Genomic DNA, 27,308 nt, shown 5'->3' with positions numbered 1-27,308 from the left:
CAAATACCTGGATAGAGAATTAAGAAGTCATATATTTCAAAAAATGGAATAGAATACCAATTGCAGTGTACAATTAATTACGCTGAAATAACATGCCCAGCTATGTTGTACGACCTCAGAGTGTCCATTGATCAAATTCTAATCTAGGTGTGACTTTATGGGCATGAGGTAAAACACTACCAGTTTCACGGGGTCTCCTGTTAGTGAGGTTTGGAGAGTAGCTCACATAAATGAACTGTAAGCTTGTCTGAGCAAGGGGAAATGGTCCCACTTCCTCCAGTCTGTCTGAGTAAGCTTTCCCTCTAGTGCAGCATCTGGCACTTGACAGCTATCAGGGAACCACGGGGATGCCTGGGTGCTGATGTTACAACATGTTTCTTGTTTACCTGTGCAGCTTCTTCCATCACTGCTTGTGTCATATCCATCGCCACAGTAGCACCTAGTGCCACTCCTGGTAATGGCACATTTGTACTGGCAATTCATCTGTTGGCATTTGGGTAGCAATTCTGTGAATAATATGGGTTAGAGAAAAAATGTTACTAAATATTTTTATTAGTCTTAAATTGCAAACTTCAGAAGCTTTCATATATATGTAAAGTGCACGTCTCAGCAAGGAAACACCACTATTTATGTAAGCTGCTTCTGGAAATATGACATGCAATATATTGCAAAATGCTTGCTTTGAAAATTGCATTTCAGCAAGTTAATAAATAGCAATCATCATTTTCTTTCCATCAAAAGTTGCTCACAAGTTTATTATCAACGTATACTGTTGCTCTGTTTAGACATCCATTTCTGGAACATTTCGGTCATTTTCCATCAAAGCACAGGTTTGGACTAAAAAACCCACCAAAACTCGAGCAGTTAGATGAGAATTATAAAAACAGTCAAGGTTATGAGAAAGGTTTGAACATCTATGTCTTTCCTATTCCTCACAACAAATGATTTTCTATCTTTTTAACGTTTGTTTTGATTTACTGATAGATGTATAACCTTCGCAGCAATCAATGTGAATACATTCCAGCTCAGTAACTTAATGTTGGACATGTAATGTTGGATAAACAGTGGACCTAGTATGTGTCATTACTCCTGAAGTCCTTCATAAAACCTATTGGTTAAACACATTCCATCAGCACATGGCATGGAGAAATATGTTTCCATCATGAAATACATGTTTCCATCATGTTCCTATGCCACCTGATCTAGGTGGGACCTGCTTCTGCAGGGGGGTTGGACTAGATGATCTCTAAAGGTCCCTTCCAACCCCTATCACTCTATGATTCTATAAAGACAAACTAAAACCTCAAACACTGCCCAGCCCCAAGCTGTATGGCATGTATCAATAATTTTGCTGATCAAAACAGCAGTATTTTGATGAGCAACATTTTTTTTCCTCCATGAAAATTAGGAAAGGATTGAGGAAAACAGCTTCAAGTGTTGATCTGAACATATTTTTCAAACCTATATGTAGATGGACCAGAAAATAAGCTTCAAAGGGAGAAAGATGCTGTTACAGGGTTGGCCTTAAGTAGTTTTGTACATCCTAACAAAGAAGAGAAACCTGTAGTTTGATATGGGGGCAGTTTTAATCAATCTGATCATTATTCATCAAGTTCTACTTGGGACCAGAATGAAAATTAATATAAATACGAGTCTGCATCAGCATCTGGGCCCTGGGGTTTCAGATCTGAAATGGTGTCAAAATGAAGCTGAAATTCGGAGAGAAAACTGCATGTGCCTGACACCCAAACTTACTACCTGCTATAATGCAACAGTTGTAGAAGCAAAAAGGTTTCACACAATTATCTCAAGGCATTCCCTAGAATTCTGTAATCCACATAACCTACAGATTGACTAGAGGCTGATAAACCATTCACTGTCTAAATCTGACCATTTTCCAAGTGGTTTGTGGGCTGTTTCTCAGACTTTTGTGCCCTTGTGAATAGGAAGATAATGCATTTTTTTGGACAGAGCTTGCTTTGTTGGTTTCTTGTCTCTAGTACAGTCCTTAAATCTATTACATCCTTCCAAGAACAAGTCCCACACAGAATGCAAACCAGGAAACTTCTCTAAAGGTAACCTGAAATGTGACTGCAAGCTGAGGTGTGGAGCTGGAATCGAGGCTGATGAGATTGTATCTCTTCATTGAACAGTTTTATCTGAACAAAATCAACACACACATTTCATTTTCTAAGCAAACATCAGTCAACTATCCTTTACAACCTGTAAGTTTCTTCCTCAAATATTTGTCTGATGCTATACAGCCAAGAGCTTTTACCAGGAGATAACCACTGTAGTGGTTTTGCCTGGGCCAGGTTTTGGTAGCGAGGGGTTACAGGGGTGGCTTCTTTAAACAAAGAGTTGCCAGAAGCTTCCCCTGTAGCTGATAGGGCTGATGCCAGTCAATTCTAAGCTGGACTCACAGCTGACCAAGGCCTGGCCAATTAGTGATTGAGGGAACAATTCTGTTGAATAATGTATTGGAGAAGAGGAAAAAGTTGCTGTGCAGTTGCAGAACTGCAGCAGCAACAGGGAGTTTGAATGTGAAAACATCTCCACAGACACCAAGGTCAGTGAAGAAGGAGGGGGAAGAAGTGCCCAGGCACTGAAGAGAGATTCCCCTGTGACCTGTGGTGAAGACCATGGTGAGGCAGCTGCACTCCTGCAGCCCATGGAGGTCCATGGGGGAGCAGAGACCCACTCGCAGCCCATGGAGGAGCCCACGCCAGAGTGGGTGGATGCCTGAAGGAGGCTGTGACTCTGTGGGAAGCTCACTCTGGAGCAGTTCCTGGCAGGAATGGGAACCTGTGGGGAGAGAGGACCCCACACCAGAAAAGGTTTGTTGTCAGGACTTGTGATCCTGTGAGGGACTCAGGCTGGAGCAGTCAGTACCTGAAGGATTGTTCTTTGGATGGATGACCCACGCTGGGACAGGGTGTGAGGAGCTGCCCCCATGGCAGGCCCCATGCTGGAGCAGTTTGTGGGGAGCTGGAGCCCATGGGAAGGAACCACGCTCAAGAAGTTCATGAGGGACTGTCTCCCATGGGAGGGACCCCACAGTGTAGCAGTGGGAAGTGTGAGGAGGCCTCTCCCTGACAAGAAGCAGTGGCAAAGTCCATCTGTAATGAACTGACCCCAACCCCCATCCCCTGCACTGCTGGTGAGGGAAGAAGGAGGGTCCCAGGAAGAGGGAGGGGTGGAGAGAGATGTTTTAAGATTTGGTTTTCTCATTTTCCCTGCTCTATTGTGATTGTTCATTAATAAATCCAACCTTTTCCAACCAGGTTGAGTCTGTTTTGCCCATGGTGCTAATTGCTGAGTGATCTGCCTGTCCTTATCTCAACTTACAAACCTCTTGTTCTCTCTCCCCTGTTTAGTTTAGGTGAGGGAGCGATAGAACGACTTGGTGGGCATCTGGCCCACAGTCTGGACTAAAACTACCACACTCATGGGACTTTGCTTGTTTGCAGTCTTCTCTATAATGAATGCAGACAGCCAGCAGCTTAAACCAGAATAGTGGGAACTGCACACAGCCAGTAAAGGCTGCTGGAGAACAGCAATAATAAATTGGCAAAGTGAGATCCACGAGGGGGAATTAATAAAAACAGTCTATCTGCTCACATCTTTCACAAGAACTGTTGCATTTCATTGATTTCAAATCATTGCAGTATCATGTTTGTGGCTTTTAGCAGAAAACGCTTGCATTTTCCTTATGTTAAGTATAAATGAAGTGCTGTAGATCGACCATTTCTACTGAATACATTTCTTTCACACATCTCAACCTTCATTCTTTCTGCACTTTTTTATTTTTCATGCTGTCTCTCACAACCTTGTTGCTGTCCTCATTCCATCTGCTACTCTTTTAGAAAGCGTTTCTCTGAGGAAATATTCTACTTATACTTCCTTCTCTTACACAAGTCTTCACATTAACTGTATTGTGGTTACTGTCTCAACCTATTAATCAATTAATGCATTTGTTTCAAATTTGTTTTTTCAAAAGACATGTTTGTTCCATGGTCCACTGTCAATAATGGTTTCAGACAGTTAACACTGGACCAGTGAGACAAGCAAAATATCTTCTCTCATTTTATCCAGCTAGAAAAAGAAGCAAGCTATCACTTGCCTCAAGTTTTACACTAAAACTACTTTAACCTGGATTCTCATGGCAGGCATATAGGGATTCTTCAAACACACCAGACTTTCCCACAAATCCATTTAAGCAGTGCTGCTGACTGCCATATATTTCTGACTTCAAACCACAATTCCCCCCCCACTAAATCATCCAGCAGATTACTACAACCATGTTTTGCCTCTATTCACAGCTCCAGTGAAGAGCTTTCTTACTGCCGGACACCTTCATGCAGCAGAGCCTTTTTGCCCTGTTACTGATCTGCTAAACCTGCCAGGGGAAGCCACAAGTGGCAAAGCACAAAATACAGCAATAATGCCAAGAGTAACCAAATACAGAATAGAAAATTAGACTAGACTAGAATAATTTCAGTTGGAAGGGACCTACAATGATCATCTAGTTCCTGAATAATTCAGGGCTGTCCAACAGTTAAGACATGTTATTAAGGTCATTGTCAGATGCCCTTAATAAACAGAAATATAAATGCTAATTTGTTTTAAGTAACTGATCCTAAAAACCTTTGGAAGAAAATGGAATTTGCTTGCCTCTCAAAATGTTTGAAGTATTGAAGGACATGCTGTGGAAGACAGTGTACATATTTATGGTTTGGTTAGATTTAAAACTGGCAAGAGGTGAGGAGGCAAAGAAAAATCATGATGCAGTGAACACTGATATTTTTAATGCTCCAGAGAGGGAATTTAAAGAGATAAAGGCCAGAGATCTTCATTTCTTGTTCTTTCCTTCCTTGCTTTCACATCAGAGTAAAATTCTGCACCGGCTTTGGTGTCCTTTTCTCAATGTGAATTGGTTTACAAAGTACACAGGCAGTGAAGAATGAGCATCTCTGAGCTTACCACTTTTATCACAGCTACAGAAACCTCTGAATTTTTCAAAGCATGGTATTTCTGCTTCAAGATTTAAAGGAAGAAACTGCACTGAGGGAAAGCAAAAGGACAGAGCTTTACAGCTCACAAGGAGACCCACAATTCAAGACCTGGATCTGCAGAGCAAGACATGAGAGCTGCAGAAATACAGGATAGCAAAAGTCGTTTTGAGTGTCTTTAGGATGATCTATTTTCTCCAAGCCCAGGGAGTACTGACAACTTGTCCAGCTCTGATTTTGGTCATTTTTTTCAGAGCTTTCTTTCTTCCACAGGAGACATGAAGGGCATCATTTTTTTTCTTCCCTACATTCCCATGAACAAGACCCTCTAACGTTGTGCTCCAGCTCTACCACAAAAGCCACCCTGCTTTCTCAGACACCCATGTCAATCTTACTCTTCCCGACTGCCGTATTCCTCTAACTCCCAGGTATCTAGACCCATGGGACAAGAGTCAATCAGGCAAAGATGCTACTGATCTCATCTCACCTAAAGTGATATACCTTTGTCAGTGGCTCAGAGGAGCTGTAAGCTTCTTGGACAAACTGCTCCCAGAGGACTTCACAGGCATAAAATCCCACCTTCATTATTCCTTCTATGTTCAAGGAAATACATTGCTTAGCATAGTTCTTCCAAGATGAATGCTATAAGGAACTACCATCTCTTGAATGGCTTTTTTAATGAAAGGATTAACCAGTTGATCTGACTATCCTTTCTGTCAGTTCCTCCTGAGCTGACATGTAGTTTGCAACAGGTTTACACCAGGCTCCCAAGATTAGATGTTTTGATCATTTCTAGTAACAACAAAACCAGTTCAGTTTGCAGTTTCTTAATACTGGAAACTTTTTTGTCCCTTGGGGATTGTCGAGCAGCAGAGTGGATTTATGAAGATTCCTCAGTCAGTTTTGCCTTTCCTGGGAGGATGAAAGAGGCATAGATTCCCATTCAGAGAAATGCATTTAGATGTCATTATTTCTGAGCCTCTTGGATGATAATAAGACCTTCTGGCTGCAGTGGGTTTCCAATTATTTCTCGTAAGTACATCTGTAATATACAAACCCTGTACTGCTCTTTTTGTAATGACAATACATGCTGGACAGTATAAACAACTTCACAGTACCCTGTAAATTAAAATGTAACAATTACATAATGTTGATCATCATCAATGATACAGAGCTGGTAGAAATAAAATAAATTGGAGAAAGTTTACTAGTTCAAAGTAGAAGATAAATATGCCTGAGGAATAACAGCAGAGCTTCAGCTCTCACTTTGGGATTTCACAATTTGAAACAACAAAGGATCCTTGTAAAACAGTTCATCAGAGAATGACTATGAGCTACCAGTGCAGTGTTGCCTGGGAACAAGGGAAATGCATCACTGAGAGCACTGGGATAAGTAGTTCCCCTAGAGAAAATGTTGCTGCTAGCAAGGCCTAGGATGCTCTTGAGTCCTTTTCTTCCAGGGGGTGGCTGTTCGTGTCTATGCCCACCTCGATAGATATCTGGAGTAGAAACTCAGATTGCAGCAGGATCAGAGAACGGCCTCAGGGATTAGCAGGGGAATGGAGAGCTGCAATCTGAAGGGAGACTGCAAGTTTTCATGTTGATTAGTGCCAGGAGATGAAAATGAAGAGGAATTACTACTGCTGCCTATGAATATATCAGAGGATCAACACTGGGGAAAGAGACAATTTAAGCTAAAGGGCTACTGGCAGAAGTACAAATGGGTATAAATTGCCCATTAATAAATTCTGGCTGAAAATGAGAAGGTTCTTAGCTATTACCGTAATCGGGTTCTGGAACTCCTCTCTGAATGGGAACAGAAGGGAAAGAAAATAAATAAGTGCTTTTGACATGGATCATGATAGATTCATGAAAGACAGCACATGGAAAGGCCCCTGAAATACCAAAAACTGCATTCATGACCCAGGAGGCTCCTTCTACTACTATATTCCTCAAGCAACACACTATCTTATGCTAAATGATCATTTTTCATTATGGAAATAAGATTAATCCTTTTTTTCCTTGTCTCTGGAACATACCCAAAGGAAAACTTAGGGGAGCTTGTTACTGAACTCGTCTTCTAATTGTAGTCCATATAGATTCCCTTTTTTTCTCTTAAATATTCGTATTCTTTTTGGCAGCTTTGTGTTTTATGAATTTCCTTGATCTTATCACTGTGCTATTCATTCAGATTTTATGATTCAGTATTCACATACTGATGTCTAGACCATTCTTATCAGACATACACTGCATGCCTTACTGTTCTAGTTAATTTTCTGAGTTTCTGAAGTACAATCTTTTCCAAGGCTCTTTAATGTAATCTACCCCAAGCTTTCTGTTTGTTTGTTATTGTTGATGTTATACAGGCAATATAAAGCTCCACGGTTTGCTTCTCTGGCAGAAAAGGGTAGTTTGATTGATAGAATTGAATTGCTGGATTGAAAGAATGCAGCATGTTTTTTATCTGCCATTTGTTGGTCATTTTATTAGTTTTGACTATCGTACCATGAAAAAAAAATGATGACAAAAATGTAATGAACTTTGTCACACACCTCAGCCCGTAACTGTTATGGTAGATGTACCACTGACAGATAGACAGGGGAATCAGATCTGATTCAGAACCTTACAGTCCTGCTATGGGTGACCTCAAAGTTGAGCAGAGAAGCAGAAGTCACATTTCAAGAAACATGCCAAATGCAGCAGATGTGCCCCATTACACTCAAATCGGGGATGGAGAAGGGGAACAACATATTAGGCTAGAAAAAAGATTCCTGTTTAGACAAGTGATTAGATGAATATGCCCTCCGCCTGTTTTGTTTCTCAACCCAGGTCAAGCTGCAGATTGTGTCCAGACACCATCTGAGTCACTGCTGCTTCCCAGCTCATGGTCAGGAGCCTGGGGAAAACACAGCCCTGAAGCTGGTTTTCAGTAACTCCTAAAATCAGCTACCCATTCAGAAAAAATCAGCTAAAATTCAGATGTGTTAAAGACATTCAGAGTTAGGGTCAGCAAGTCAGCCTCCAGCTGCCTGGCCCCAGAGAGCTGTAAGGCAGCACAGGATTTCTGTGTAATGCACAGAGTAACAGTAACTCAGAATGACAACTGGAAAACTCTGCATCCTGAACTGCCTGTAGCAAGTTAAAGCAAATCGTAAGTCCTAGCTATAACTGCAATCCTTTTCCTTCACAGAGCTTAGATGTCTAAGCCTGGACTGCTGTTACTCCTGAGTAACATTTGCTTAAATTCCAGAGTGCAGAATTTTTCCCTAAGGCTGGAGTGATACAGTAATATTTCTAGGACATAAACAGAGAAATGATGCTTGAGAATGGTGCTTTGGCCTGGGTACCAGGCTGCTCCTGAACTTCCCATAAAATAGTTGCTGGATAAAACATATTAAACATATTAACAGAGTGCTGTATTTGCAGCCTTTGCCATTACTATAATCATCACGCAGCAGAGTCATATTTTAAGGTGCATTCTCTGAGCTCACAAAACACCCTTTTTGATTAAACATGAGAACCTGCATTAGCAGGGGGTTGGACTGGATGATCTCTAGAGGTCCCTTCTGACCCTGACCATTCTATGATTCTATGAGAACACTATCTGTGAGATGTAGTGACTGGTGCAATCTATGGGTGAATGGTTGATGAGGTGTGATGTGTGAACAGCCCTGAGGCTAAAGGCACACCTGAGCAACCCTGGGTCTCACCTCCTCTGCAAGTGCTATGAGGACAATGCTGCCATGTAATAGCTGAGCACCAGCTTTTGTCACAGAATCACAGGAACACAGAATGGTAGGGGTTGGAAGGGACCTTTAGAGATCATCTAGTCTAATCCCCCTGCCAAAGCAGGTCCATCTAGATGAGGTCAGGAAAGTGTCCAGGTGAGTTTTGAAGACCTGCTGAGAAGGATCTTCCACACCCTCCCTGGACAGCCTGTGCCAGGGCTCCCTCACCCTTACAGTAAAATAGTTTTTCCTTATGTTTCAATGGAACTTTTTATGTTCCAGCTTTTTTCCATTACCCCTTGTCCTATCACTGGATACAACCCCAAAAAGTGCCGCCCCAACCTCCTGACAGCCACTATTTAGATATTTGTAAATATCAATGAGATTCCCCTGCAGTCTCCTCTTTTGTCGTACTAGGTATCATTTGTAAGAAGAAGTCTATACTATCTCTGAGTTCATCCCCATCAATGGGTATCTTGGGAAACCTTGGACCCTAACACCAAGTGATGCAGAAAGTTTTATTTGAAATAAGGAGTGTGTCTGCTCAAGGTAAGCACTTCTGAGCACGGTGACACATGGACTGTACTTCATAAATTCTACCTGATATATCTCAACCCTCAATTGGATCTTTCTACACGTCACTGCCTGTGTGTTGGCAATCAGTCACTGAGCAACTTAATGTCTTATTTTAAACAGACATTACAACGTATTGTCTGTTTTATGATTACGAGACAATTACACATCTTGTTTAATGCACTTGTCAGTCTCCTCAAAACCAGAAGCGTCTCAGTGTGATTATTGTGCAGTGAAAACGGGCATGTCTTGCTGAGTAAATCCAGGCTGCTTGTGAGTAACAAGACACTATTTTTAAAACAAGGAATGATGCAGGAAGAACAAAGCTTAAATAAGCAAATCAGCTCTTCCAAATCCACTCCCCAGAAAGCATTCCTTCCCAGATATGGGGATGTCTACAAAACTTTGGCTGAAAGCATCTCCCTACCATGTTCATGGATAAATTTCTTTTCAAGGATGTTCCTACTAAAATTCCTTCCTGCCTAAATCTTGACCTACAATATTTGGCTGAGCTTCAAAACAATTTGTTTTATGTGATGTTCTTCAACCACAGCATCACAAAACACTTTAAAGGATGAGATCAGCAGGTAGCAGGCATGTAGTAAAATATTAGCTTCACCAGTGAAATGGCTCATTATTTTGACCTTTTGCTGTTTTAGTTACACCTTGGCTGCCATACACAAGCATAAGCTCAAAAGAAGTTCACATGGGAACATTTAAACTAAGTGATTCAGGACTAAGGAGAAGGTAGTCATCTATCTGGTTATTAACCTGGACACAAGATATGCATTTAAAAGGATATCCTTCATATGAGAAGGATACACGTGTTTATTCAGTCTACATAAACCAGTTTAGTGTTTTAAGGAACTCTCACAGTACTGAATACATACTGAAGGAGTCTCATCGAGACAGTCATCATTAAATTGTGTCTAATGAGATATGAAGCCTGACAATATTGAACATCTTCATCAATCATCCAGAAATGAAAGCAGCACCTAACAAAGATTGTGAATGGTGACAGACTGGCAGAATAGGTAAACTACAGAGAGGGCCAACAGTCAACAAGAGCAGATCTGCTGGGCTTCTTAGTAGTCTGGACTGAGTCAGAGTCAGCTCACAACTTCTCAGCTTTGGAAGCAAATTGTATTTCAGTGTCTGAAGAAGGCTTGGAGAGAAAAATGTCACTTGGTGGCAGAAGCAGAGCATGCTCTGGTGTGCAATAACGTTCAGTAATGTTTTGAAGGATAAGAGATGTTAGGAAGCCTTTCAAGGGGAGCTCTGGAAATCTAAATATGGTTGAAGAGTCTGTCCCTGATGAAGCAGGTCTCCTCTCCTGGGTAGTCCCTTCACTAACATTTTTCCTTTACTATTCACATTCCAGATGTATGAACCCTAATCCCCTTCCATCAAAAAGTCTTCCTGGGATTTGCATCTGAGCATAAGCACTCTTCCACTGTGAGAGTGGTTGGACAATGGAGCAGGTTGCCCACAGAGGTTGTGGTGCATCTATCCTCAGAGACATTCCAAACCCAACTGGACACAGTGCCATGCAACTTGAGCAAAATGACCCTGCTTTCAGTAGAGGATTCATCAGGCAGATCATCTCTAGAGCCAACCTCAAAGCCTTACAGACTGTCCCTTCCTTGCAAAGACTTGCTACCATTGCATGAAAAGTACAACAGGGAAGAGGCACAACGAAATGCCATCTGCAGAGGGCAGATGGCAATGGGAAGAGAATAAGGTCAAGATGGAGAGCTTCCTCTCCCTTCTCCTTCAGGCAAGATGGTGATGGGAAGGCATTTTGGGCAGTGATTGCTCCCTATGGAAGCTGCTATCATCTCCCTCTCCCACATCTCTTCTAACCCCTAACTTCCCTCCAGCAGTGACAGCTGTATAGAGCTAGCAGCACACAGGAGGCTGTAAATCTCCATTTCTTCAGGCTAAGCATACAGCATGTCACCTTCGAGACTTTTGCACTAGTCAGCTATCTACTTAGGCAATAAATAGAGACAGCTCTTGTATCTTAATTGATCAAAAAGCAACATCACATGCTGGGAATAGGAAATGTATGCTACATTCACCAAATGAAACAATGGATTGAAATTTCATCATTGACAGGCAGACAAGCAAACGTCCATCTAACACTGTTTTATGCTGTTGTCCAAGTGCTGATGTAAAGACTATCCAGTTAACCTTTAGATGTGAAGAGTAGCAAGCAGCTCTGGAGGAGAAAATAGCCCTTGCAATGGACTGTACAAGTGCTCCTCATGCTTCAGTGTGAGGTGAACCAAATTAAGTTACAACAAGTCTCAACAAGTTACACATGTTAGAAGAAGTACTACATAAGCTTTCTCTGATGGAACATCTTCCACTTCAGCTTCTTAAATATCACTCACTTTGACCAGCAAGTATTGCAATGACTGTTCACTCTCATATACTCAGCCTTATTTCACATTCTGCTGATGATATTTTTAATGTGCTCAAGCACACTGGTTTTGAATCTTTGGAATAATACTTTTTTAATGATGTTTTATATTTTTGGCTTTTTTGTTTATAGGTATGTCAACACACACCTACATGTCAGTAACTTTAAACATTTACTGAATGGATTTTAAAAAGCTATAGGTAAAAACTTTAAGAATTTTTTTAACACAGCTTCCAAATGAAAACTACTGAATGAGCCTCAAGAGTACTCTGGAAACAGTAACTAATAACTGAAGTCCTACAGGGTTCTGTTGTAATAGCCACCTACTACATCATTAGCGTAAGTTCATCAGTGATGCACATGGAGTATACCACTCCATTTAGCTCATCTAGCCACTGGATAACAAGGACTTCTAAGTGGAAGCAGCACAGCTGTTATTGTAGTTTTTCCCATGTTTTCCAGCTCTAGTTAATGAGAAGCCAGCTCACAGTGTGTCATCATCACTGTTCAGTATCTCCCTTGAAACAGTCTCTTGTAGGTTACTGAAACATCTAACTTCCTCATGCAGATCTTCCAGTTCAAAGAAACAATTGCATTGAAATACATTTACATTAAGCAGTAGAAAGATCTTATTAATTTACTGTATAGCATCAGATAACATGTGAACTACACAAAACCTTCTTTGTGCTTCAGCACCAAAATCGTACTATGTATCTTTACACCTTTTACAGCCTAAAAAGCAATTCTGATGAGAGCTCCCTATAAACTTAAGGGAAATATTTATGTTTTGGAACATTATGGATTGAGAATCGAATTGAATCCACAGAATTGAATGAGAATCTTTTTATTAAGGCTCTAAATTAAAACTTTGAACATTTCACCAATGAAGACCCATGACTGACAGAGTTGTTGCCAAATTAATGTCTGTTGCCATTGCACACTAATCAGAATTTTACCATAAAATAGACCAGAATATGACTCTGAAGGCTTTTTAACTGATGTTTTAATTATGATGAAATCATGGGAGGCCCTCCATGCCACTAACTTTTCTCTCTGCTGTGTGAACATAAAGCAGCACTTCCACATGTCTCAGAAAGAAGTGATCTCTGCAGTAGCTCTGAACAACTTGGTGTGAAGAGCAGCACTTGCACTGGTCCAAGACGGATTTAGATCCAGTGACCAAAGGTGGACACAAGAAAGCAGGAAATCCTCTCCTATACTTAAATAACAACAACCAATACTATGTGCTACACCATAAGCCATGATCACCTCAAAGTCCTCAGTTAACCAACCTCAGTCAATTTTCTTGTACAAAATTCTTCAGCTGAAATTGTTCATACTGTGATTTTCAGCATTGCCTCCTATATCTATTGGTATCAATAGAAAGCGCTTCTTCTAGTGCTAGGGGCTGCTAGGCTTGGACCTTACCTAATCTCTACAGGCAGCAATAATTCAACCCCTCAGCAAGTTCCAATAATGTTCCATTTGCTTGTTTTCTACAACTTGGGAGCCCCTTATGAGGCCAGTAAAAATCAAACACATCTTTCTAGAGTTTGATTGGCTTATTTGTGGGCACATTACAAAAGCAACATCATTAATGGTCACGAGTGCCTATTGATTCTCCCCACATCAGGCAAAGTTAATGAAATCTCAGTCTTTCAAAGATAATTCAGAAATGCAAAAAATACCACTGTATCCCAGGTTATTCTGTGTACACAGACCTTGGAACAATGGACCCCAGGAGTTCTGGCGTTAGGTATCACAAATATATGTACTTAAATGCCATCTGGACAGGAGGAGATTGTCTGCTCCTACATCTCTGCCCTGTCTTCACAGTAAACTGCTGCTTAGTCTTTCATTATATTATCAAGCAGAATCAATGTATTTTAAAATACCAAGCCTCTATTGCAATGAAAATCAGTGAGACTGTTACAGAACACAGATTGCTGCAAACTGGAGGTATTTACAGTTGTGCACTCTCACTGAGAGTCCCTGACTTAGGAGAAGGCACACGCAAAGATTAGAGGTCTGTTGGTTGGAACTTAAATTCACTACTGCAAGAAAATGGGGATGGCAGTGCTGCCAGACTCTTACATGAGCAAGGGAGGATCCAAAGGGCATTTCAGCCAAGCTTTAATAATGTTGGGGAGTACTGTGCATGGTCGCAAGCGCTCTGTGGAGTGCAGGAGCTGTCATGTGCACAGCTCCTAGGCAATCTGACAATGTAAGGCATGGAATGTGTGTGTTTCACTGTGTCCACTCCAATGGCCCAGTGAGTTCAGTTGATAATATCTATTGTGCCTGAAGCAGATACGGCCTGGCAGTTGCAATGTCATGTTCCCCTTATGTGTCACACCAAGTTGTCTTGGTCTTCCTCTGGAATGACAGCTTGCAGAGAGAAATGACTAGTTTAGCTTCTGTCTTTGTTCTGTTGCGTCAGCTGTAACACTGCAGGTTTAATGGTGCAATAGAGCTGGGTAGGGTGAGAGAGAGGCCAAAAAAAGAGTACTTTTCCTGATACTGGGGGAAAAAAAACAACCAACCAACCAAAAAAATAGCAAAGAAAGCAAAGCTAACATCTTTATTTACTTTGCTCAGTTCTCAGTTACGTGGAAAAACGTAATTAAATCATTTTGAAATCATAAAAGACACCTATAATAGCTTCCTCCAACGTCCAATTTCATGCCTCTTCATGGAAGTAGTACCTCAGAAATTGCTTCTCTTCATGAACACAACTTCACTTGACAGATAAAATCCTCCAAAAATTACCAAGCAGAAACCTCAGGCTCACAAGGCAGTGCCTTCCTGGAAACTCAGCCAAGGCACTTGGAATCAATTACTTAAAGGGACTGAATAACAATGGATCCCAGTGAACAAATGTGTAATTCAGTAACTAAACTTTTTTTACACGCACAACTAAACCCAGTGAAGGATAAGAGAAAGAAAGGGCTTTAAGCTAGAAGAGAATTAAAACTGGTAGTAAGGAAAAAAATTATACTGGAGGAATGAAATTGTTATTCAATTGCTAATTTTTTCCTGGGAGACAGACATCTTTACTTCTGAGCTGTGGCAGGGGCTAGAATAAGCATCACCTATTTCTTCACAAGCAGCATTTACAGTGTTTGCCAGCTAAAGAGGCTGAATGATTAAATTTCTCTCTGCAGCAAGCAGGGTTGAAATGCAAGCTGGCTTTCTGGAGTGTTTGCCCCAGTGGAGGTGCACAACTCACGACAAATTCCACTTAGAGTTGTATATTGCTGCTGGTGTCTGGAAAGACTCACAGTTGCCAATACTCAGAACACCATTGTAAGGGGTTTTCTTAACAGCTCACTTGTGGGAGTGTTACGAACCCGAGTCTTTGTCTCACACGTGGATGTTAGTGTGCATAAATGCAGAGGTTCAGGGAAGCTAGGAAATAGGAACCTTCAAATCCCAAAGCCTAGAAAATCACTGTGATTCAAACCTACCCTCCTGATGCCTGGGAGGAGACGCACAATTGTATGTTTGGTGATTTGTCATCATCTCACCTTGCCTCCAGCTGGGATTGTCTAGCAGTAACTTTTCTGGAAGAACTAAATGTAGTTAGAGCACCAGCTGAAACATGATTGGCAATAGCACTGTAAAGTATGGTAACATTTGCTGCCATTTTACCATGACTCATCTTCCCTCATTGCTTTTCTTATATTTTACCCAACTAACAAGACTTTAGCCTTTGGCAATGTGTAATTGATTCAGTGTTGCTGAGTTCGAAAGCAACAGAAGCAAAAGAATTGCTTTCCATTCATTGCTTCATTTAGTTGTAAAGTCAGTGATCTACCCAGTGCAGCAGCTCTGCTGCTATAAGCTGTGCATCATTATTGCCCATGCACATCGTTATCACAGGCACAAATAATAAATAAGATCACTTAATCTTTAATGACTGTTTTCCATAGGACAGTGACATTTGTTATCGTTTGAGTTCCCCAGCTGTTGTTTCAAGACTTTTTTTGCCAAAGCACTTCAAGCCTCTAGAGCCCAAAATAAACTCTTTCCCTTAGCCCATCCTGTAAATCAAATAACTGGTAGGTAGCAGACTCCAGTGATGAATCTTTTCAGCCACGTACAATTTTTATGGTTAGGTTAACAGTTATTTCTCCGTGTGTGTGTGTAGCTGTATGTATCTTTCCATGTACAGGGAAAGAAAAATGCAGTTTTTCTCAAGAGATGTCATTGACACATTTTATTAGTGAGGATAGTGGATATAAATGTCATTCTCATAACCTGCCCCTTTAGCATCATTCTCCAGGCATAAGCAGAAAAGGCTGATAAATAAGTTAATAAAACATGATGTAAAAATCCTCAGTGCCAATTCCAGCATGCCAGAGCCTGTGATTATTAGAGGCACAGCTGCAAAAGGATAACACTGAAAATGAGTGACTCAGGTGATGTGCTTCAGAGGTTAAACCATACCACAAAGATCAGCCCTATTTCTAGCTACTGAGAATAAATAAGGCATTGCTATGGTATTTACACAACGGCTTCATGTATTACTTCAGCATTTGGCCACTACATTCTGGCACATTAGAAGTGAACCTGGCTCTTCCTTGGCTTATGAAGGGAGAAAAAAAAGCAAAAAGAATGGAAAAAAGAATATGTGTTTCCTTTTTTTTCCTCCCATTTCCTCCTTCTGAGTTTTTTGGGGCAACAGTCCAACTGTGTCAAGTGCTTGGCTAAAGACAACGAATATGGCACCGATCTGGTGGGGATCGCTCCTGCTCTCAAACTCTATTTTGATTGTTTTATCTCCACAAACTACAGTGAAATTCTATCTCTCAGTGTAGCTTTTCACAACTTCTTCAAGTAGAAACCCAGAAGATGATGTAACTTAAGTTGCTCTTGGCTCATTCAAAGTTTGGCAGAGAATCTGATGATTTTCTCCTTAAAGAGCTATTATGCTCAGGAGTCAAAGAGTAGAGCCAACTACATCCAAATTACTCTGTTAATAAACAAATGCATCACCTTAGTTTATGTTTGTAGCAAGATTAGATTGCTCAGAAATAATTCAGTACAGCTGTACAACATCACAATACTTTAATTCTAAGTTCTATGTAAGTAAAAGTTAAATTGAGAGGTAATAGTTCTAAGTAACTATTAGAGTTAAGATAGCATTAAAATACTGATAATTATGTACACATCCTAATTGTATTCTATATATGAAATACAGAATAAATGCTGTACAATACATAGCTAAAGGCAATTTTGAAGACCTAAGTTCCAGAGTTCTCCTACTTAGTAATATCACCAGGAGTTACACATCAGAAGATAAAATTCATTTAGTTGGACCTGCTTCTGCAGGGGGGTTGGACTAGATGATCTCTAAAAGTCCCTTCCATCCCCTACCATTCTATGATTTAACATTTCTCTGGAAATACTTCTTACAACAGATTGTTTTCAGCAGGCTGTAGATTTTGTGTGTCATCTGAAGACTTTCATAAAGCATTGTGTCTTGGCCTCATGGTTTTGAAATTGGACAAAATGTCTCATTATTACAAAATGTCCCATTATTACTTTCTGTTCTCTTCACCAGCGTGAAGAACAAGCAGCAAACCTTTCTTCTGAACCATGTTTATTTGTTAGTAGGTTACTAGTTATGCAGTCAAATCTACAGCTGCTTTTATCATCATCAAGAGTAACAAAACCTATTAGTGGAAGAGCTGTCTGAAGGTAGGAAGCCTTTTAGAGCTGTGGAATATCTTTAGTTAGGATTAGATGTCCTTTTTGCTTGACAGCAGAATTTCTTAGGGGATGCTCAAACTTCAAAGAGACTTTTTCTCTACTGAACTAAGTACTCTCATAATATCTAGGAAATTCCATCCTGCTAGGAGTTTGAACAGCAATTACAAGAAATTCGCAGTTACATAATCGCCCTCTTTTCCTTGAAAAGTAATATTAAAACAAAACCAGGATACAAGCATCTTGCCTACTGGATATTTCTAATATTACTACTAGACTTGTGCCTGAAAAATTATAGTGTTTACATACTGATGAGAGCTACATCCTTATGCACTCATGTAAAGAGACATGCAGGAATGTATTTACAAAATATCAGTGAAACAAACTTGATACATGTTCCTTCATTACCTTCTTGTCACTACCTTTTATTATTCCCTTCCCTAGTGAAAAAGCTTGGGTATATCCAAAGCTAAAGATGAGATTTGAGTAGATGAGAGGGGAAAAAAAAAAGCTCCTTGATTTATTTAGTGGCTTATAATAAAAGCCATTAAGTACATGAATTTTAGTACAATCTGTACAGTAGAAAATCTGAATAGATGAGTACTGTGAAAATAAAAAGGCAATTAAAGAGGGAATGATTTAAAATAGTCTCAGTATAATTAAATTTTTTTGTGAAGAAAACAGAAATTGAAAATTAGATCGGGGAAGCATTTTCAGCAGCAGCTAAATTTAAGCCTGTATAGTTCACCTTCACTTTCTTCTAATAACTGGGATATAATAATTCTATTCAAATTTACAAAAAACCTTGCTTTTTTTTGTAAAGCCTTTCAGCACCAACTCTTTTTCTTTTTTTTTTCCCCTCTGTTCCAAGCTGCTGGGTTACCTTGATACTACACAGAAAGTATTAGAATTGATCAGTCCATCTCCGCTGCCTGGTAAGTGAAGAGGATGGTGTGTGTCACCAACAAAGCAGCATTTCCTTCCTTTCCTTCTTTCTTGCCAAAGAAGTCCCAAACACATTTTGTTTTAATTTTAATGTTATTATTTCTAGTCAACTTAACTCTATAATACTACTTCTGAGTGGAAGGTTGACTCTTAAGCCCTTTGAGTTTCAACTCTGCACCTTGAACTCATTATTTCTGCTGCACCTTTGTTATCTCCTGGATTTCTTTGCTCACAGTTTCTTTTGGCCGAGGGTCAAATTTGCCTTCATCTACTCCTGGCAGCTGCTGAAGACATACTAGTAACTGATTTTATTATGCACAAATGATATTCATTATTTACATCAGAACAGGCTGCCCAGGGAAATGGTTGAGTCACCATCCCTGGAGAGATTTGAAAGCCATGTAGATGTGGTGCTGAGGGACATGAGTTAGTGGGTTTTAGCAACACTGTTAGCTGCCAAACAAGATGGAAATCAACTTACAGGCCTAAGGGGTTTGAATTTTAAAAATAAGGAAAAGAATCTTAATTTCTAACTAAATTCTTCATTGGTCTTGTTCCTAAATGAAGCAGTTGGATTTTAGAAGCACTGAGCATTTTTTAACTCGAAAGGAGTTGACTCAATTGGAGCTATAGTTGTTCATCATGTCTCAGGAAAACGTTTCATTTGAGCATCTAAATCTGAATTTAAGTAATTAATTCAGCTACCACCTCTACAAACTAAGAGACACTATCCCTGGAGATATTCAAAAGGCACATAGATGAGGTGCTGAGGGACATGGTTTAGTTTAGTGATGGGCCTGGCAGTGTGAGGTGAGTGGTTGGACTCGATGACCTTAAAGGTCTTTTCCAACCATAACAATCCTGTGATTCTGTGAAACAAAGGATAAGGCCTGATGACACAAGCAAGATGCTCGTTGATCCCCTTCTTCTGCACTCCCATCAACTTTCTGTGGTGTCTGGTTTGAAGTTCTGTCATTCCTATCTAGGGGAGGGTTTTCTTTTTCATTCTGAGTTTCTGGGTCTCATCCTTGCAGTAAGCTAATCTTGTCCTCTTTTTGATATCTCCCAGGTTTTTAATTTTGCTGCATATTCCCCATTTGCTCCCCCTTAAGTGCCCTATGAAAAATCCTCCATTTTGAACAGGCTCAATTATTCTCCAAAAAGAACCTTTTTCTATTTCATCCAAGCAGCAGCTCAGTAAGACTAGAAACAAAAGGCTTTTCTTTCCAACTGCTTCTAACAGACACATCTCTTCAACTAAAAAAACCAAAGCAATACTTACACAACTGTGAGAAATAATTCTACTATCACATTTAAAAGAAGAGAGATTTCAGAAGACAAAAACATTATTTCTGTGCTTTTCATTTCTGTTAATGAGGTTGTAGGTCAAGCCAGAATAAAAAATTCATCACTGAAAGCTCCTCACTGTTAGCTGTCTACAATTGTACTATTAATTGAAGCTATTTAATACACATTAAATCTAAAATGTGAATTTTATTGGTTTTGTGCTTCAGCCACTACAAGTGGCTTTACCTTCAACCCTACCTGCTGCTGGCCTCCCTCGAGCAGCTATGGACATCACCATGCCTTCAGGCAGGTTAACACCCAATTAATCCATCCTGCCATCATCTGAAGCATTGCAAATACAAAGAGTTTTCAGGAACTGAATCAGAATGTTTCTGTATGTAAGTGACAGCAACATTTCAGAGTGATGACGAGCCAGTAACTACCGTGTCCTGCAGGAGCTCTTTCACAGTTCTTCCACACATCTCCCCATAACTCTTCATAACTCTCACCAAACACAGGAGAAGGCAAATTCAGCAGCCTTTAGTGGTTCAAATTCACAAGCAGCTTTGATGATTTATTTAGTGTAGCACTTCTATTTGTTGCATGTGTCTTTCTTTTAATATGGGAGATTTTCTTCCATGGATGGCAACAAAAAAATTGCTGCTTTCCTACTCAATTAGGTTTTGCTTTTTCAGCCTCGTCATGTTTCCCTTCCCTACACTGATCCTACCTCCATTCCCCCCCACCCCCAGCTAATTATATAAAAAGCCCATATAAATGGTAGCCTATAATCCAGGTGTGTACCATTTTCAAGAACATTTGATGAGACTCAATGGATAATACATAGAAATTTTAAGTGAACGCAGTAAATCATTAGACGAATCTGCAACGTAAGTTCTTTGGTTGTTTTTTTTCTTTCCAGAATCAACTTCATTACTGCATAGCATGGCTTTTATATTACAAATAATATATATAATAATACTTAAAATATCAGGAAATATTCTCCATATCTGTCTACCACCGAGCTACACTCCAATGACCTCAGCTACCAAATGACACCATTTATTTAGTCCTATACTACACTACACAGTGTAACTATGCTACAACATATGGTGTGGTTGCACTGTGTGAAAACAGCAGTTTAAACACAGTTTAATTATATGAACACTTGAATAGAGATAAACATATACATACATAAGACACAGTTTCTGAACTCCTTTCTGAGCCTATCTAATGCAAACTCAGTCTTACATTTGCCTGATGTAACCTGCAACGTCTATTGAAAACCTAAGCCAGAAGACAAGTAGACAGCATTGCATCCTAGCAGTCACAACCAGTTTCAAGTTGTGTCCTTTAAGTAGCTGATGAATGGACATTATTATAAAGATGTCTATAAGATAGGTCTATCAGAGGAGCCCTGCATAAAATAAAGACTTCAAATACCATTAAAATTAATGAATTAGGTCAAGTCGGGTAATTCATCACCTGACGGAATTGGAATCCAATCTGAAGCATCCTTTAATAAGAGGCACATTCAGATGAGGCAGTGTTCACAGGGAAGTTCACAGTGAAGATAATCATAATTTAAATGAGAAAATGCCTGCACAGTTTTAGCTAAGTCTGACAGGGATTCTGTGTAAAAGCAGCATGGTGAGCAAAAGCAAATTTCCACAAATTAATTTGACCTTGATGAAAGGCACATATTTTTATCAATCAGGCTTAACAAATATTGACTTTAGGCATTAACCGAAGACATACATAAACATTCAGGTTGTTAAAACAGTTGTCAAGTTCATTTTCCTTCTGAAATCACAGTTTGCTGATAAAGATCTAGCTGAACTTCACCTCTTTGAAAAAAAGAAACTGTATTGCCTCAGAAAGCAAGTCGGATGGATTACTCTTCTCTAGCTATCAGTTGCTAAAAAAAGATGTGTCACACAGGCAGACTGAAATTTAGAGACAGAGTGCTGGCTAGGATAGACATATAAATGAAACTTGGTATAATTATAACCACAATAGGCCCCGTGACCGTGGCCCATCCTCCTCCAGCAGCACCAGCTGGGAGGCTGGGGCTAAGTGGTAAGGGCATCACTTCTGCTTGTGACTACCATTGTTCACAGAGGTTCTATTTCCACTGGAAGGCCAGTAAGACAGCACAGTTATGCTGGTACATGTTCTAGGTCACCAAGTAGAGGACTCTCCTAAGAAAAGGGTAATACATAGTCATTCTTTTCAAAACCAAGAAAAAGATGCTTTAATGGTACATTCTACTCTCCATTCTTAGGGGACTGCTACTGGCCCTTCCTAAACTTCTGCAAAACGGTGCTGTCTTCTTTCAAGCCTCTGCATCAGTGGTTGAATGAAGAGTCAAACATCACTTTGAGAAAAACAAGATTCCCAGCACATTTCCCAAGTGAAGCATGCCCACTGGCACCTGCTGGTAAGGTCTAAGATCTGCTCTGACAAGCAGAGCAGGAGCTCCAAGCTAACACCAGGTGTCCCTGCAGGAAAGGCTCCCCACTTGAAAGCATGGAGAGCTGTTCAATTTCTCTCTCCTCCAGGATCAAAACTTTCTCTGAACTGTCACATTCCCTGAAAGATGGGAAGAGCAGGGACCATAGCAGCAGCCAGGCTTCAGCCAAGTACTTTCAAACACTCAAGAAGGTGAGTGCAATATTAGATTTGAGGAGTCACAAAGCCTTTTTCTGTACCATAGTATTCAGACATCTATTTTGTGTCACATCCAGCCTTCACTGAAGAAACACCTTGAGGCATTTCATGACTATGTTGACATTTCAATTATGCTGCATTTAAATAGATTTGGTTGTGCTGAGTCTCATTTCTCGCTAAAATACTTCCCATTCTAAATATAGATTCAAAGAGTTATTTACTAAGTCAAGTTCTGACAGGGACCACACCAGGGAAGCAGCAAAGCAGAAAGTTATTCTGTCTCTACACTTTTTTTTTCATCTGCTCCATGACTGGAGGCTCTGTACAGACAGCACTGCAATGACAGAAGCACAGCTCTGTGAGGAATCCTCAGAATGGACTTGGTGTGAGGAAAGGCAAAGGAAGGTTTATTTTCTCTGCAGCCTCCTTGAAGTGGCTGTAAAATGAGCTGGAGATCAGCTTACAGGCTGGCATGGCCAAAAAGGGCACAGGACAACATAACAAACCATGAACGGCCAAGAAACGAACAGCTGTACGTAATTCAGGGAGCCACTGAGCCAACCAAGTACACCAATACTCTTCCCTGAAATGTCCTCCAAGTTTATAGGAAGCAATAGTAGCAAAGGAGTGGAAGATAAAAATTGCTTCCATAATTTAGCAGCCTCTCTGTAATGACTGACTTCTCTACAAGCCATGAAAATGTCAAAGCCTCTGCTAGCAGAGTTTGCTGAGCTCCGTTAAACAGCTCATATGCAGCAAGCCCTTAGGAACCTGCAGGTTCCTAAAACATCTAACATTTTCCTACTCTTTGAAGAAAGAAGAGTCAGTTAAGTTTCAGAAATGTCTCCTGCCTGTTTGTGGCTAAAGAAAGTGAAAGGTGGCTAATTCCATACTCTCTTCATATAAAGGGTTACATTAACAATTTCTCTAGCACAGGCTGCACACCTCTGTTGCTTCAGTATTCTGAAAGTGACAAATGCTACACACCTGAGTATTTTCCTACATGTATACTTCAGATTTGTACTAACTGGTGTTTATCCAAAGAAAGTAATGGCTTTGAATTCTATTGAAAAATGTACCATAATATTGGCAAAGTTCTTACTCAATCTGGCTTTATGAGGAAGAATAAAACAAGAGTGCACAGCTATTCAGCAGTATATGCTACTCACCTTTTTAATACACCTAGAAATAGTTGTGGAAATGTGAAGGTGATCTCTTGAGAATATATCCAGTACCCACTGTTACCCTTAAAATCCCATGCTGAAACATCATTGCCAAAAATAGCATCCTAAAGGTGACATTTCTGTGAAAGATGTCACAAGTTGCAGCAAGAGCTGTGTGACTATCTAAGCCCCATTTCCAGTGCTACTCCAATTTGCATGGTTCTTTCACGTATTCCTTTTCCCATTTCATATTCCTTTTCCTATTTTAAATGAATTTTTTGGGGGAGTTGGTGAACATTTTGAAGTGCATGCAGTTAGGCTTCAAGTTTGCTTGAAAAATCTCATTATTACAGGAATGTGACCTAACAGTGGGTCTGATCCAAAGAAATAAATCTAGATATCAAAGAGCAAGAGACCAGTGTTGTACACCACACTGCTACTCCATAAGAAAAAAAACCCCACAAAGCAAATATTTGTACCAAAAAGATAACTTAACAAAAGAAGGAAACTTACAACCATTTCCCACAGATGATGCAGGTAATAAACAGATGTGAACACACCTACTCATGCAAGTGCTTTCATCTGTATCTATGTTTTTACAGGTCAACAACACCTAGAACTATTTACATGTATTCTTATACACATGTATCTTGGGATGATGGGTGTAGGAATGATTTCTCGCCAGCTGCCTGCCTTCCTCCAAAGCATTCGTGCACCCACTGAAAGAGATGAGGCAGCAAAAGCAGACTAGAGCAAATCCTTTTGAAGATTCCCTGGAGGCTGACAGTGCTCAGCCCGGGCTGATTACTTCAGCTCAGGCAATACCCATCTCCAACCTGGCTGTAGGGCTGTGCAGAGCATGGCAGCTCATGACAGCACCAGAACCTGCTCAGAAATACAGGGGAGTGACAGGTTCCAGCTTCTGACACATTCTTCTGGCCCAGCTGCTTGGATATCAGCCTATTAGTGAGCTAATATGAAGCCACTTTAGACATATTTTACAAGCCTCGAGCCCATCACAAGACTTTATGGCAGTATCTACTGAAAACAGGCTTTTCAGGACAGAGACTATGACATGTACTTTTCTGAGTAGAGCTGAGAGGCTTCAAGACTACGCTCAGATTTTGGAGTACTGTATCTGGCTATTGGTTAAAAAGTAAAATCCCACAGAATATTTACACAGAAATCAATAACTGTTTTTTTCAGGGGACATAAAACTTGTTGTGGGACCTAGAAGTGATACTAACTTTAGGTGATTTTGTCAACTGTAGCAAATAGCTTCTTTTATTTTACATTTTATTTCACTTCCATTTGCTCTACTTGTCACTGCAGCAGGTGATTCAGCTACAGGCTGTGGATGAGCTGCAGGGTGTTAGCTGTTGGTATATGAAATATTTCTATGGTTGTATCATAATGCTTCAGACTCATTTCACGTACGTGACCATTACTATAAATCATGGGGGGATAAAAACAACCCTGAATTGTTAAATTAGTAAGAAAAGAGTCGTGTAAATTAAGTAGTGTCAGCATATCCCATTCCCTACTCTTTTTCAGGGAGGGAAATGCAATGTTTTAATAGTTTATAGCACAACCAAGGAAAATTTACACTTTGTAAAGAAGCTTGAAGAAAATAATGAAGAAACACAATTTCTAGCTTGCTTTCACACACAATTTGCTGTATTAATAAAACACAATTATGATCCTCCTAGAAGGTCCTTCCAATACAAAGTTGGGGGTTTATTTTAGATATTAGGAACATTTATGAAAAATGTCAAACCTAGCAAGGTTTTTGTTCTACATTGATCTATGTTTATTGAAGTTAATAACCATAGAATCATAGAATGGCTGGACTTGGAAGGGACCTTTACAGATCATCTAGTCCAATCCCCCTACAGAATCAGGTTCACCTAGATCAGGTTGCACAGGAACATGTCCAGACAGGTCTTGAAGACCTCCAAGGAAGGAGACTCCACAACCCCTCTGGGCAGCCTGTTCCACTGCTCCCTCACCCTCATAGTAATCTTTTGCATAAAGAAACACTTTCATAGCCTAAGACTGACATAGGATCCCTACATCCCTTGACTGTGATGATAAGTCAATTAAAATGAGAGATAACCAACTTCTTTGCTTTTGGCATGGTTGGTATGAAAACCAACTGTATGGATAAGTGTGAGGAGATCCAAGCACTGAAACCATGAAGAGAGAAACACTGTGCTGAGCAAATGGATATATCTTTACACTTTGCTGATATGGTATTAAAATTGTGTTTGTTCATTCTGAGGTTAGATTGCAACATCTTATGTGATTTCTATACTCATACACACAGGAGAATACTACTACTTCCCCTTCTTCACTTTACTGAATGATAGGTAAAGGATATATAAGGTTTAGGATCCCTCCATTTTTAGTGAGGAGTCACATCTTCCTACACTACTTCTTTCTTGGTAGAGCTCTTCTTGTCTGTAACAAGGATAGGAGGTTGCATGACAGCCACAGAGGCATGAAAAGTAGGACCATGAAGAATTACATCTCTACTACCGTTTATTACTGCCCTGTCCTGATCCTCTTGGCTGATAGGGATGGAGACCTTGAATAGCCTCTAGGTTTTACCCCAATGTATGTAAACAAAATGCTAATCACTGTAACAATATTGGTTTCTTGGAGTAAGGATAAAATGGAAAGACAGTCATAGAATCACAGAATCTTAGGGATTGGAAGGGACCTCTAAAGATCATCTAGCCTAATTGCCCTTCTCAAGCAGGTCTACCTAGATCAGGTCACACAGCAACATGTCCAGGTGCAATGTCCTTGTGAGAATGAGGCACAGTATCAAGCAGAGCTATACCAAAATTCAAACTTAATCTTTTACAGGCAAAACCACATCTTTATTTCAATACAAATGAGAACAAACCCAGCATTATACTCTGATGTGACGACTACTAACAAGGCTCCCAATTAAAATTATACCAGCAAAATCCAGCAACTTGTCAACCAGTAAGAACCAATTGTTCTGCAGACCCCAGCTGCCTACCCGGCTTAACTATCAGAAAAATACAACTACATCCAAAACTATTTCCAAAAATTCGTATGGAGAACTTTTAATGGGCCAGTATTATTTTTACTGACTTTTTACAATGCCTAATGTTCTCTCAAGTGCCTTTACTAGTTCATTCAGGTTTTAATAAATTGAGAGACCATCCAGGATCAGAGATCTACTTCCTTTCAAGCAGAACCTCCAAAAACCCTTCCAATGTTCAGATGTTCAAACCAAATGCTGACTATCACAGTGTGCTCTTCCTGACCTGAATATTTCTAATTCAGTTTCCTAATGAAAATCTCCCATCAAACACTTTTTTTTATTGACAATGGCCTGCTCTCCAGAACAAAGAGAACTGCACCTTGAGAATAAGAATTGTGTATCTGCAACCCTCCATATTTTATTGGCTACAAAAGTTCTCTGACTTCACGCTTTCTCCATACAAAAATAAAACCTGAGAGAGAATGCTGTGCCATTAAAATCACACGAGAATCAAGAGCGCGCTAAGAGCCCATTACTGCTGCTAATGAGGCTGATACCGCTGCGTGGAGTTGCTCTTTTCCTACTGCTGCTCCACAATTCCAGCAGTCTGATGAGCTGGGATCTGCATTGTCAAACACCAAGAAGGCAGCACAGGAAGGTCATGAAGTCTATGTAGCATTAGGCACATTGGTGAAGTCAGAAGAAGAAAGATTGTTTAGCAAATAGTGAGTATGTAAATGCCCTGCCTTTTTCATTAGCAGAATCTATCTGTAG

General features: G+C 40.1%; 1 protein-coding gene across 1 annotated transcript in view; it reads right to left on the bottom strand.

Annotated features, from left to right (window-relative positions):
* LRP1B (LDL receptor related protein 1B) overlaps positions 1-27,308 on the bottom strand; it is a 556,160-nt gene that overhangs the window by 353,303 nt on the left and 175,549 nt on the right. Inside the window, exon 5 of the mRNA XM_062005148.1 lies at positions 387-506. Coding sequence (XP_061861132.1) covers positions 387-506 — 120 coding nt within the window. The remainder of the gene's footprint in view (positions 1-386; positions 507-27,308) is intronic.

Source organism: Colius striatus, chromosome 11 (genome assembly GCF_028858725.1).
Source record: "Colius striatus isolate bColStr4 chromosome 11, bColStr4.1.hap1, whole genome shotgun sequence".
Lineage (NCBI taxonomy): Eukaryota > Metazoa > Chordata > Aves > Coliiformes > Coliidae > Colius > Colius striatus.
The sequence above is the reverse complement of the archived record's forward strand: the minus strand, read 5'-3'. Positions and strand labels throughout refer to the sequence as shown.